Genomic DNA, 15391 nt, shown 5'->3' on the forward strand with positions numbered 1-15391 from the left:
CAACAACAAATGAAAGCCCTCTCAGATCCATTTATAAAAGAAACAGAGAACAAGGTGAAACTCAGGTTTTACATATAAAAGGCAAAGAACACAAAAAGGAATCGTCAAATTTATTACGGGTTCCTGCGGAACCTGTGGAATGACCCCCCGGACCCCTATTTCGGATCGACCGGCAGGGAGATGATTTTTTTTAAAGACATAAATTACATCTAATGATGACACCGTAAAAAAGAACAATAATGGAAAGCTATTCTGTATTTCATTATACTGTATTATTTGGTGCACCTGATACACGCGGCGCCTGTTTATGAGTCACCGTATTAGCAGATGCTCAGCAAAAGCATTTGCTTTGACCTTGCCATTCTCATTGGGGCATGAAATTACGGTGCTGGCACCTCGATATTACAGCTATAAATACTGTAAACTGCATATCTGGGCTACGTTTTCTATTGTCTTTCAACATAAACCTGATCGGTATTTATTTAAAGGAAAACCCATTGCTCGTCACGTTATTTACGGCTCTATTTCCAGAGCACCTTATTCTCTGGGCACTTTTTAAGGGCAAAGAGGCGGCGAGGCCCCTGCAGAAAATCCATTTCTCCAATTCTGGCACTTCTGAACTTTATGGGTCAAGACCCAGGCCGCAGAGCCAATTATAAAAATTGCTTACTAAAATATTTTGGGGTGGTAAAAGGTGAATGCCTTTTTCACTGTCCTCCAAGGCCTGAATTATGAAGTTGCCCTTGAGTGGGAATTACTTACATTTTGAATATCACATTTAAAAAAAGAAAAAAGAAAAATACATGTCAGGGGTCATAAATAGATGGAGGTCAGTGGGTTATTGAGAGCCGGAAAGCAACTTCAAACCATCTTCTCGTGCCGTGCACTGGCAAACGAGATTCTACATGTCATTTGGTTGTAGTACTACAGCTGCTTGAGAATGGCATGCCCTAAATAATGACCACTCTCATAGCGTATTCATTTATGTATTAAAAAAGGCGACTCTGCTCTCATTTCCCTGCTTTATCGCCTTGTACTGATGACAAAGTAGGCAAGGCCCGGGCTAGGTGGCGCCGTAGAGTAATTTATAACCACATCAATCCCTTTACCTTCCACGCAGGCCTTGGTCATTGTCATTTTTGTCCGAGAGGTGAGTCACATAACCCCACTTGCAAACAACATCCTATTAATATTGGGGATGATGAACCTTATCCTTCCCCTTACCTTCATACCTAGGTATGGTAATATAGACCATCAGCCCCACCTGTGCTCCCCATGACCCCTTGATCACTGGCCCTCTACTCAGGGTGAAAGATATTAGCATTATTTTTCAAGAACAACTAGGACATTCTGGCGGGAGAAATACAAAGGAACAAGTCCAACTTTCATTTAAGTCTCACTGGCAGAATGCACTGTCTACATTCATCACACTTAAGAAGAATCTAACTGTAATGTTACAATCTACTGACACCCATGTTTTTGATGAACTGTACTGTGCTAGGTTGTTTGGTTGTCGGCTGTTGGCCAGGACGACGCGACATGTTGAAGGATGGAAAATGTTGTTGACTCTGTCCTGAGAATTACTTTTTCCCCCGCTTTTGTAATTATATGTGGGATTGCTAATTGTTGAGATTCGAATGGAAGTGCCAAAATGAGTCCCTAAGCTTGTTAAATGACACATCTGTTAATTGTAGGGGACATGGATGGCATAATTCACGAGATGAGACTCAAGATGAGGCAGAAACACATTACATTTCACTCCAACACACTCAAATTTACTTGATCTTGGCAACGCCCAAAATTGCTTTAAGACGGCACTCTTTGGTAAGACACATTAAATGCAAGTCATTTCCCACTCAATAGCCACACAGTGTCAACAGTAGGAGGAGGAGGAGGAAGTCAATCTTTGCGTATAAATCTTGATTTATATTAAGTTCTATGTGACAAAGTTTCAATATTTTGGCAGTTTATTCAACAAGGACTGGAGGAAGAAGAAAAGCTATAAATATTGGAGTCCATAATTGCCAATTCATATCATGAAATTGACAGCTGGGAAGAAATAGAAAATTACATTTTTCAATGAATATTGAAATAAACCAGACTATTAGGATCTGTTCAGAAAAAAACAGGAGATGCAACCAGAGAGACATCCTTCAGTGCAGATTAGGGCACAAATATTCAGGGAAATAATATGCTCTGGCGAGATTATTGTGTAAAGATTCTGCAACATGCAATCAAAGTGCGGCCTATTTTCCCCTTCATCAGCTAGCCAGCGTAAGTACTGCCGGCAAGAGGAATCCAATTTAAATTCCACTCTACCGGGAGATGGTATTGTTTCATTTTATGTGTGCTTTGACATTTCTGGCTGTTAATATAGAGTAAAATCCAGAAGTATTTACATAAATATGACATTACTCTGCATTAGAAATTAAGACTGACATATTTGCTGTGGTGGCAGGACGGAGCATGAGGATGATTGAGTTTCGGGGTCAAAAGGTTGAGAGGACAGTACGCTAGGCTGGGTACATATGAAGGAATAAGTGGGCCATGACTCTTGGTCCGTCACCATGTCCGCCGTTATGTCTAACTTTGGCTCAAAGGATGAAATGAGACGGACGATGAACCAACTGTCATCATGTTCTTTACTTATAGCGGGGTGGACCAGCTGGGTTCTTCCTACTCTAATAATTTCACCCACAGCAGAAATCATCGTTTTGGGGGGGCAGGGGAGGGGGTCAGTAATAACAGCACAGGAATGTGGTTAATTTAAAGCACAATTAAACTTTGGTAGAGGTTTGGGTTGCGTAGTTACCTTGCCATGATCCGACAAAAAAATATTGGCCAGGTATCTTCAATAGTTGCTCCGTAGATTAAAAATTGATGATCCAACACATTCCCCCCATTTACTTATCTTGCGCTGTGAAATGGGCCTCAAAAAGTCACACTTTTGCCACACAATGCTAACAAAGCGGATTCTGCCAATGTATAGAATTACAGAACCCTAGTCTGTTTACAATGACACGCTGATACGTTACTATTGTCACAATTAAAATAGTAAAAGCAACATGAAGTTTGCATTAAAAAATATATAGTGTGAGTTGAGTCGGATTTTGTAATTCTACACATTACCAGAATCCATTTTCTTCACAAGGTAACTAGGCTATAACCTGTAACGTTTAACTGTGCTTTTAACTCAACACCAAAGTAAATAGGAATGAATAATAATAATAATAATAATAATAATAGAGATAAGATTTTTATCTCAAACTGACTTGATATGAAAGGCTTGGTTTTCTTAACCATTCAACTTTCACAAGGAACTGACAGAATCATACAGCATTGTGACATAATAACTGCATTGCTCGTTTCGAGGCCAAGTCAAAATGGCCTTCTGTTCTGCTGACATGAGGCAATCTGTAACATGCACAACGTTTTGCATCAGGTCAACGAGTTGTGTGACTTATTTTTACTTATTTTACTCTCCGTTTTGAGTTTTCAGCACCTCCATAACATTGGTGTGCACTCCTTCCTGAGCTTGTTTCCCCCATTTGAATGGGCTGACATCATGTTATCTCATGGGTAGATTGTTGCACAAGTTTACCATACGACTCATTAATCACCCAATGAATACCTCGTCCAGGCAATTTGGCAAACAGCAGGTTGTGCTTAGTGTTTTGTTACTCCATTTTCTCCCATCTTTACCCTCTCTCGCTTGGATCAATGCCCTTATGCAAATAAAGACTTTCCGTTAAGATCCAGAGTGGAAATTACTTTCCAAAATAAACCTGCCATTAAAGCATCATACATATTTCATATACTTAAAGTGCAGTAAGAAGGAACCATTTTCTGGAGCTTGGCAGAGTTCAGAACAAAGATAAAAGTAAGAAGAAGGAATTGTGACAAAGTAGTGGATGACGTCATTTGCTATTGATGAGCCCTTTATCGAATTTGAGATAACCAATGGTGGATTGAACATGCCTTAGATGTCAATAACGAGACGCAAAGACAGGGAAATTTCAAAAGATATCAAGAGTCATTAGGGCCAGATGAGACGTGTGTAGCAGCAGCCGGCAACCATGGATTTGGTTTCAGGTTACCTTCCCCAGTCATGGAGCTTTTAGGCTCACTTTTCACTGCTGGGCTGCTCTAATGATAGAGGCAAAGTCCCTAAGCTCTGCCGATGAATTAGTCCCCCAAGTACTGAACTGTTTTGTGAAGAATTGAAAGAGAAGCACTCGCCGCTAAGGGTAGTTTATCTGAGGTAAAGCTACCATTCTTTAATCAAAGACCTATTTGAGAAAAGAAAGAAAAAAGGCAAAGCACCTTCAGCACGAGTCTCCTCTTCTATTGGAGTACCAAACAATTTGATTATATTTTGCCTTGACATAAATGAGCCCCGGGAGTGATGGTGCCGTCTTGTAGCCTTATTTTATCAAACGATTCTCTAGTATGTAGAAATAATCTCAATCTCGTGCAAAGAAAATGATGAGCCAGCAAATGCATCCATCCTCCCTATATCTAACACACTAACCTTCCTGTGTCATGCCTCAAATTTACGACAACAGTTAAATTAAGTAAAAGGCTTAAAATGCTGGAAGGTAATATTGATAATTCCATTGAAAATGCAGAGGGGTTTTGTCAATATTAATTTTCCTGAACCCAAAGGAGCATCCCGACTGGTGGGTCATTTATTCAGAGGGCCTTGAATCATGCACTCTGCAGCTAAAATCGACCCATATCTGAGCCCCCAGGGCAAAAAGATATGGCCACAACCTTTGACCTCTACAGATCAAACCTCCCAAAAAAAAGGACATTGGGTGTGCATCTCTGTCCAATCACTGTAAGAGATTTGCATTTAATTGTTTTAATATAGATTTTGTTAATGCTGTTGCAGCAATGCTGTTGCAGCATTAACCATGTGTATATGCTGGACTATTGTAATAGACATTTTATATTCGTAGACTGCAGTATGTATTATTCACCCAGCAAAGACCAACAGTAATCAAATTCGAGGGAATATCTTTCTTCACTTCAACTCTCACCTTTTTTCTTCAGGAAGGCTTTTCTGGTGGCCAGTGGACTCTCACGTACTTTTTGGTTCTGTAGGAATTTCACAGCCGTGACAATCTGGAAATACACACGCGCACGCACGCACGCACACGCGCACGCACACACGCGCACACACACACACACACACACACACACACACACACACACACACACACACACACACACACACACCAACAAATTGGTTAATTCCTCGCAATGAGATAATGTGACAAGCTGTAGACCGTGTATGAGAGAACAGTCCAGTGCAAAATAACAGTCCAGGCATTCTACAAGAAATATATTCGTTAAAAAACTGGATGAAGAGCTTAAATGGATTCCATCTGACAATTGCTTCAACTCCCCCAGCCATGAGGAGGTGAAAGACCACCTGACCACTTTCCAGCTAAATCTGGGGAATGAACAAATCAGCAGTTATAAAATTAGCCCATCAAGAGTGCCGGACAAATGGAGTATGGAGCTTAATTTGCTATTACCCTCTTAAAGACAAACTTCCACTCTTAAGTGCGCAGGGGAAGAAAATCTATACTTAATGCAGAGGTGATCATTTGTATCTAATAACTTCTGAATCCTAGGCTAAAACTTCTGTAATTCTTCCAGTTAAAAACGTGCCGTGATCAAATCACCCGGCCTGAAGGTTGTAATGACTTGGAACGTTAATGCACTAGAACGTTAAATGGCATCAGAACATCAGTAGTTTTAAGTGCACAGCGTCCATCGATTCTATTATGTTTTCCTTCGAGATGCACCTTAATTTTCCACCCTGGTATGCATTTCCTAGAATTGGAAGGAGGGAAAAAAATCATCCTCAAATGGCATTAAAACATAAATTTGAAGTGGGCGCCACTTCACGGCGCCTCCTGAAATAGATAAACATGAAAGAACACAGAGAAAGGGGAACACAGAAGATGGGAGCGTTTAGATGACTTATTATCGCACCTGTGGTCCCCGTGATTCAATTGTAAAAGTCATCCCTCTAATAGGTTGAAAGGTTTTGATTACTCCTCTTTTCTTTTAGTGTTGAAAGATACAAAGTGATTGAGCACACTGCCACTGGTAATTCGTTTTGGGTAATGCATTGCATATACTATGAACCTGTTTCAATTCAAAAGAATTGCATTTCAAAACTCATCCACAGGGCAGGTTTTGGCAGTCTAAAGACTTTTTTTTTTTCTGTGACAAAAGCACCACTATATCAGGGGAGATTGGTGAATCAATCGCGCATGCAAAGTTTCAAAATTGACAAGTAGGCTACATGATAGCATCAAGGAAAAAAACAAGATTATCGACCCTTTTCACACAAATGTATGTACAGTTAGGTGGCGGTGCACATAATCAAAATGTCATACAGTTTCCACAGATCTAGGACAGTCACCGAACACTACACTGCAGCACAATTCATCTATATACAGTACCATTGCAAAAACAAACACGTGAAGATGATTAATTTGATCAAAAGCTACTCTTTCTCCCCAAAGACAGGCCTCCACAAATTTAGGGACACAAATCTCCCGTGTCACTGTGACATTACCATGACCTTTGCTGTACATACGGGTTACGCAAGGGGGAGAGGAATTTCCTGGATCTCTATATGCTGAGGGCTTATTAAAGGCAGTCACCCGGAACCTTCATTGTGACAAGCAGATTAAACCATTTGCATGGTGAACCCCCAACTGATGTTGTGGGCCAACGGATACTGTAAACACACACACACACACACACACACACACACACACACACACACACACACACACACACACACACACACACACACACACACACATGCACACACACACACACCCCCCCCCCCTTTGGTAACAAGACAACATCATTCTGCTCCCAGAAAAAGCTTTTGCCTTCAGAGTAGCGAAATGCCCCGACTAGCTGTGGTTATGGCAGCAATAAGCGGATGACAAGCAGGCGGGGGAAAAAATCTAATATAACAACATTCATTCCAGTTAATAGGAGAATGATGCAGGCCCCTATGAGAAGCAAATTACCTAATAGTGGATGAATCTGCTGAACTAGTGATCCTTGTTTACATTTTCCTAAATTGTCAATACCATACTATTGACTAAAAAATTTTGTCAATGTTAATGGGCGTAACTATGACATCTTAATAAAGACCACAGCTAGCTCAGCTGCAAACTAATAAGGCAAATGTCCATTTGGTTAAAATTGTAGTGGCAGATCTTCTGGGAGAGGAAAAGTGCACTTCTTAGCAGATGACATAGCTGCTTTGCGAAACTTCCACCCAGACATCTCAATCAATTATAACCGCATTGCGCAGATTTCAGTCTTGTCTTGTTATTGACTTATAGATCATCCCAGTTATAGTGTAGGGTAGCACACAATTGGGCTTTTAGGGGGCGGGTTGCATGTTAGTATAACACTTGCACACTTGGTTTGGCAGCATAAAGATCAACAATTATTAATATAATGGATGTGCCCTGCCTTTCTGAATACTGGTACAGTAAATACCTTTTGGCTAGTATAACTATTAATCTCTTTTTTTTGTCATGCTTCTTGTAAAGACGAAACTGCTAATGCACCAAAGTGCCTCCGTGTTAAGACCGATAATCTTTACAAACCGGATAACCAATAAAGTGTCAGGTAAAGCCGAAAAAGAGGCGAAAACTCAATCATAGGAAAAGATAACATTAACCAACACACTTAAAGAGAGTGAAGTTGATGAGTGGACAAGATTATGGCAATGTTATTGAGTTTGAATTGGACAATGAGCAAAAATGCACTTGTCTCAAAATTACTCGCGATTCTTTTTGTCCACCTTCAACTGTGAGCAATGAGTATGAAATCAAATTATGTTCGAACTCCACTGCTGGGTGCTTATAGAAAACATGTAACCAGTCGTGTGTTTTTGCTCTAACTAGTAACAGCACAGAAGTATAACATGGCTGTGGAACAAATACTACTTTACAGCTGTAAAATGCTAGATCGATTTCAGGAAGCGAGTTCAAATACCGACTTCCAAGTGGATATGGCAGTATAGAATGGAGTAATTTCCTTTAGCTCAGTGGTTCTCAAAAAACTCCTCCTAGGAGGAGGTACCACATTTGTGCAAACATTTTGAACTCAAATCTTTGCTTCTAGAGGTCCCTGGCACAATGGGGGTCCATGGCTAAATGCATATCATTTTGGGGGTCCCCGACTTGAGAACCAATGATGCTTTAGCTGATCTTAGTATTTGAAGTTGAAAAGACTGAGCAGATGAACTCCGAAGAGCAACTCTTGAACTACAACAGATAAAAAGGGATCGCTTGCTCTATAATTCCATGTGGTCACAAGAGTGGTGGGAAAACATTTACAAAATAAAGCTTCAAGTATGCTCCTTTCACTTGTGGATATCCAGGTGCAAGCATCCTTACTTACTTGTAACCAACGGTTATCATTCATAGTGCCATAATGTAGCAGCATTTTGCAACTCACTGCTCTTTAGAGCTTGTTGTCTATTGTATAACTCCGGTCCGAGCCACTTCCCCAAACCAATGTATGGGCCTTTAGATGTGAGCAGTAAATGCATTAACAGCCAAAGGTCCACTCATACTCCATATTCACTCTGCTGCTCAAGATATATACAGCAAGGCAACATAATGCATACAATTCAAAAAGTGAAGAAAGACCCATTCGTGTCACATTTTTTGTTCAATAAAAGTTAATTTGCAGGCTTTAAACACTCCCTAATCCAAGGCTATCTATTCTACAAAAGGTACGCATGTGTGTACATTTGTCTGCAATAATGAAGACACTCAGAGTGGATGGTAGAACTCTCAGCCAAGGGGGGCAACAATGGAGGGTCTAAAAGGAAATCATTAGCAAGTATAGGATTCAGTCTCAGTGTGAATCAATTCATTCCAAATTGCCCTGGCCTGTACATTTGTGGAGAAGTGCCCCTGATATAATAACAGGCTGATAGACATGCTAGAAATTACGTTACGCAAGTCTCAAATTCCAGCCCTCCCCAAACAAAGGTTTGGCGGACTATAAGAGAGAGAAAGAGAGAGACAGCGAAAAATGAAGCTCTATATTAATTAGGTGCTTTCACGGGTGACTTGCTATCAGTCCGTCTTAAATGCCATAACCCAATACCTTTCTGATACCAGAACCCTGAATAATAAAAAAAGAGAACACCGTTTTAATGCAATTTTGCATTTCCTCTTTGTCTCTTATGTTCCCCTTTATGTGACCAACAGTGCTTTTTAATCTTTTTAACAAGAACAGATTTAAATGCCCTTCTAATTGTGACATCTTTTTACGCCTAATGTGACCTTTAGCCGAGGGCGCTTGGCCTCATGGGAAGGAATTAGTGACCCGGAGAGTGAGGGAAAGAGAGGTGTAGAACTAACCGTTTAGCTAAGCTTTCACGTCTACACTAGCGCAGACACCACTGGCTACACTAGGAGTTCAAACAGTGTGACGTGACCTCACACGATCGGCTCCTGGCTTCTTCTTCTGTCCTGTGAGTCAGGGTGCAACGGTGAAAATGGTCAATACACAAGTTCACAATTTATATTTTTGTGTGACACTCTTGTAAGACAAAGTATAAAATAGGGCTTAAATAGCAAATGAGGACTATTCCATTTTAATTGGGGTGGGCGGCAGTGGCTTAGTGGCAGGTGGAGCGGCCGCTTGGGAAACGGAAGGTTCCCGGTTTGATCCCGGGCTCCCCCAGAGTCCTTGAGCAAGAAGCTGAATCCCAATGCTCCCGATGAGCAGGTCAGTGGCTTACATGGTTTCCTCCGCCATCGGTGTGTGAACATGTGTGTGAATGGGTGATTGTAATGCACAATCTATGTAAAGTGCCAAAATGCACCATTTACCATTTAATTAACCCAATTAAGACCCGAGGCGGATTCTACAAATGCCATCTAAATCAGTAGTTCTCACACTTTGAAATCTTTAAAAAAAAATCTAAAATAGCAGACATACAAGCTTGAACTGACGTGCTGTGAGCTTATATCTGCTATTTTTGAATAGAGGGTATGCGCGTACCATCATCATCATATCCGGAATATGCGGGAACGCCTACTGACTAAGTGGCAAAAAACTACTTTCTGGCCTTGACAGCCAATACATCCAAACAGAAAATCCTCCTATCAGATTGCATTGAACAACATTAAACTCACTTTGCCACTCACTTTATGCATGTGCAACGCAAAACACAGATGCTTTCCTGGTTTTGTTCAATTTCATGTAAATTCATTGATTTGATATATAAAAACACTGCTCTCGACCGATACTTTTAACTTTCAAGACCATTTCAGAGGAAGGATGACATGCAGCTCATACAGCCATGAGCCCATGATATGGTGAAATCTGTGCCTATGTGGCATGTATACAAAATAAACTGGAGAACCACTGGCAAAACCCAGACTAGCTACTTTACGAAGCATTACCGTGAGTGATCTTTACCAGATCCCAACTTTGGCACTAATAAAATTTGATAAAAAAGGAGCATTGGCGAAATGTGAGGCTTGTCCTATGACTAATGACAGACAAACTAATACAGTCCTAGTTGTGCATCTGTTATAATGCTCAGGGGGATGCAGTACAATACAGTGCAGTACACAGTAGGCTGGTTCTCCGAACCTTACAACCCCTAAAATGCGGTTAATCTTTATTGAATGGCCTAACTTCTGAAATTAAAGGTCAGAGTCAACGTTTCGATGGATGAAAAAAAGAGGGTCATGGAAACCTTCATTGATGTTGAGGTTTAAAAATAACACACAGTGCCACATGGTGACAACGTATAGCCCCGTGGGCACGGCTACAAACATGACATCAACAGCATATTACATACGTTTCACAGACAAAATAGGAAGAAGGGGGGTAGGGGGGGGTCGCATGGAAACCAGGTTCTTTTAAGAGCATCGCATGTTCAGACCAAACTTTCCATTCGGTAGCAGTTCCCCCTATGAGGCCTTTCGCCATTAACATGGAAGAGTTGACTGGATCCGTGCTGCTCAACATGAAAATCATGTGAAGACTGGTGAAACTATATGTGGATTAGTGAGCAAATACTTGCATGCACATACTGTATATAATAAAGCCCTGGAGGTAGGCTAATTTACCTAAAAAGCAGAAACTTCCCTCTTTAGCATAATTTCAGCACAAAGATATAGAGAACATGTTTTAGCAGCCACGTGATTTTTCTTAGTTCCATATGTATTTTCAAGAACAGATTTTGCCAGGATAGGAAAGTATAGGATATAGTTTTTATATTGATTAATTGAATACTTCATTAACAATCCAGATAGTATAGAGGGTATCATCATCGAACCAGGAAGTTATAAGGGAACGCCTACTGAGTGCCAAAAAACTACTTTCTGGCCTTTGCAGCCCATGCATCCAAACAGAAAAGTCCAATATGATTGCATTAAACAACGTTAAACTCACTTTGCCACTTGATTTGCGACTCGATTTGCCATTCACTTTATGCATGCGCATACCCTCTATAGTCAAAGGTTAATCTAAAAGGATCACACACTGGGTTTTTTCACTGTGGTCCATTGTACAGATAATATCATCACAGTCAGGAAAAAATCTCTCCTTTGTTTTTAGTTTTTTCATGAATGAATGTCCTGTTATACTTTGTTGTATGGCAGTGTTTCGCAAAAGGGGAGGAAATAGTCAATACTTTGGGAGCCCCAGTGCCTAATCCAAGGCACTGGGGCTCCTTGTGTGTGCTTTGCTTCCTTCAGGCCGCATTGCCATGTCTGCTTATTATAAGCAACCTTTGACTTGTTTTCTTTTCTGTAAAGTCACTTGCAAATAAATTATTGGTAGTTGCTGGTTGCTGGTTTATTTTGTGCTTGATTCTAAAGTGTACAGTAGTTGCTTATTTGGGCTTGCTTCCACATTTCTTCACATCAAGGAACCCCAGATTAAAATTGTCCACGGACATCCATCTGAACATAATTATGTTGTGCCTTTTTTATTAAAATGTTAAAGAAATATTCAAAATATTTCGATTTATTCTCAATGTGTTTTTAAATAACAGATCACAACATCACAATGTGTCGCTGTGAGCTTGTAGATCAGCTATTTTCATTTGTGGTTGTTTTCATAGACCACTTGTTTCTCTTGCAAAACTGGCAACACAGCAAGAGAAAGAGGAACTTATGCACACACAAACGCAAAGATATAAATAAGTATAAACAAGAGCAAAATAATAACTACATTGGAGCAATTTGAATACTTTCTTTTTTCCATTTCCTGAAAGGTTATCGTTTTGGTCATTCAAGGTTTCTGCCCAACAGCACCAATATGAAAGGAAAAGGCTCATAAAACAACATGATAATTCTTTGAGAGATTGGAAATGCCAATCGAGAAACTAAATGCCATGCTACCTGCCTCACTGGACTGGCAATTTGCATATCGTCAAAACAGATCCAGTGACAATGAGGGGAACAGATGACGGGGATTAGCTGCATTCGAATGCTGTTCGTGGACTATACAGTTCAGCATTCAACACAATAGTACCACTACCACAAAAAGCTCAGAGTCACCGTGAATGGCAACTGGATACTACACTTCCTGATGAGCCCCCGGCAACTGGTGGGATCCAAGCTCCCAGAGGGGCTAGCCAACGTTAAAGCCGCCGGCCCTACTAGTCATTGCTGGAACTGCAGGCAGCTGGGGTTTAACACGGAGTGCTCCTTAGCACTTCCACATTTCGACCACAACTGTTGGTGGTCAAATCGAAAGAAATGCGGAAGTAGAGCATTCTTCCGGGAGCCTCAACATAGGAGCCTCTCAGGGCTGCATGCCGAGTACCAATATATTAATATCAAACTGTTAATAAAATAGTTAAATAGTGTTAATCAATTAGTAGTCAAGGCTCAGCAATGCAAGCCTCTGTCGCTTGAAGAAATTCTGAACACCTGCATCCTCCTCAAGTCGTTCTACAACAGCACCATGGACAATGTGCTTCCTTATGAGCCAGGGTGGAATCATGGTGCTATTACGGTGAAACTTTTGACATACAGTCTCACTACTACAACGCTCTAGGTCCAAAAAAAAGTGTAACGCAGAAACCTGTGGCCTGTAGAATAATGTTACCATAGGTGCTGCGTACAGTGGTCCTAATGGGCAAAAGAGGTGGCTGAAATGTGCCTGAATAATGCATTTTATATTAACTGTACAATATGTGATGACATTGAGGGCGGGATAATAAGCGGATAATAATTGGCAGAGTACTTATGAATAGTCTGTGGAAGTGTGGAGGCAAGTGGAGTGCTGGTAAGCTCAGCCCTAGCAACCCGACACACCACGTTGACCCTATTCTGATTCTGGTAGTGGGATAGGAAGAAATGCCAGTCTAATTTCTTCAAATTGGCCTCATGGTTGCAACAACAGCCGATTCGCCTTTTGGCCAATAACTATTGAACCATAGGTCATACTAAACCCCCCGATGACGCAACTCCCCGTATAGGCCACGCCCATTTCCACCTGACAATAATAATATATAATTTGCTACTACTACTTCTACAGACTTTGTCCAAACCTCAGCCAGATTGATACACTTTATGTCTGTATAGTCGTGTGAGGAAGACGTATCTGTCAGATCGTTCAGATAATCAGATTCCATTCCCACCGGCTATAATTGGCTTTCAAAGTTTGCAGGAGGGGCCCGTTTAACACAACAAGCCACAAATAATGAAAGCATTTGTCAGATTGGTGTGAAACTCTGCACACATACTCCTAGCAGTCCAAGGAAGATCTGGCACCCCAAATGTTTCAAATCATCCTCACTGTGTCACTATAACATTTCGAAACACAGCCCTGGGTAGGTAACCCGGCCTGGTGGGGATCTGCGCTCCGGGGTGCACACTTTTCTATAGTTTACATTTGTAATCGTGTGATATGAAAATATTTTTTTATTTTAATCTGAATCATCTAATCTCTTCCCTAGTGATGTAAACATATGAACTGAAATGTACAAAAATTAAGTATCCTACCAAGTTTTTATTAATGTCCTGTGAGAAACAGATTACAGTTTAAGCCACATTTCTCCCATGTAATTGTGAAGTGTGGTCGTCTACACCGCAAAATATTCTGTGTTAATTTATCAATTTGTAACTCAGAGAGTGTACAAATATATCAGTAAGGGTTCATTTTGATACATATTATTGTACACTCAGGAGTTAAACTAAAAAAGAATCCAGCGCAGGGTCGCCCTGCTCCTTGCTAAACTACAGAGACAGATGACTGTTTGGATAAGGACATCCCCAAGGGGGGCCTAGTGAGTCCCGATGACTAAAGAGAGCTGCCTCTGTCAGTGACACCTCACTTTCACTCACTTTAGCCAAAAAGACTGGCTTGTATAGCCCACAAATTCCTTTTAATTCAGGTAAAAGGCCCAAACCATGGAGGCTGGGGCCGCTCTGAGAGATAAGGGTCATCAGAGATTAAACCGTGGCACTTTAGCAGTGAATGGGGATGGAAGGGGTGGAAAGGGGGGGGGGGGGGGGTGATGGCGAGGCAGCGGTGGAGCACAACAAACTACTCAGCCACCCACAAAACATTCCAGCCCCCTTCTCAGCTGCAATCCAGTAATGGATACTTCCTCGGCTCCTCGATTGGTCAAAATGTTTTCATACAATAATTTAATTCAGAAACACTTTTACAAAGCAGGAGTAATCAATTTTAATTAGTTGATTTTTTTTTCATTCGCATAAAATTTAATGTACTGCCATCGATCTCCTTTGTTCTTTAATGCAGTGCCTCTTTCCTGTAATTCGAAGCTTTTTTTTTTTTTCCTTTTACAGTCAATGATGACATTCGGTGACAAGCAGCTCCATGTGCCCGTTAGTACTGGGAATGAGCATCACTAGACACCGTCTGGCACACACGCAATGCAACTTCAATTCAGTAGAAATGCTCTGAAAATGCCTTCACAATGTGTAGGAATTCAGACTAATTATTATCAACCACTTTAACGCTGGCATCGCAATTTTGGGGGCATGTTATTATAGAAAAACACAAATAAATAAATGCAAGAATTTGAAGGGAAAAAAAAGAAGATATTTACAGGCTCACAGTGCGTCACAATGCAACATACAGTGACCTTGTAGATCGGCTATTTCTGAAATAATTTTTGTGGTTAAGTGATTAACACAAAGACTTACACAGTTTGAGGATACAGTAGCCTGACAATAACTCATACAAAATGATACTACCGTTAAACTGTAAACAGTAAGTTTGTTTAAACAGTCAGTAACATTGGATGAAAAAGTAACTTACTTATTTTAGACATATTTGAGGATGAAAACTATTTTTATTGTTTGACAGTGCCTCTCAGTTT

General features: G+C 40.7%; 1 protein-coding gene across 1 annotated transcript in view; it reads right to left on the reverse strand.

The window, feature by feature from the left end:
• The window catches only part of pex14 (peroxisomal biogenesis factor 14), a 59844-nt gene that overhangs the window by 26833 nt on the left and 17620 nt on the right, over positions 1–15391 (reverse strand). Inside the window, exon 3 of the mRNA XM_080763359.1 lies at positions 5043–5127. Within this exon, the coding sequence (XP_080619485.1) occupies positions 5043–5127 (85 nt within the window). The remainder of the gene's footprint in view (positions 1–5042; positions 5128–15391) is intronic.

Source organism: Protomyctophum bolini (genome assembly GCF_963924005.1).
Source record: "Protomyctophum bolini genome assembly, chromosome: 5".
Taxonomy (NCBI): Eukaryota; Metazoa; Chordata; class Actinopteri; order Myctophiformes; family Myctophidae; genus Protomyctophum; species Protomyctophum bolini.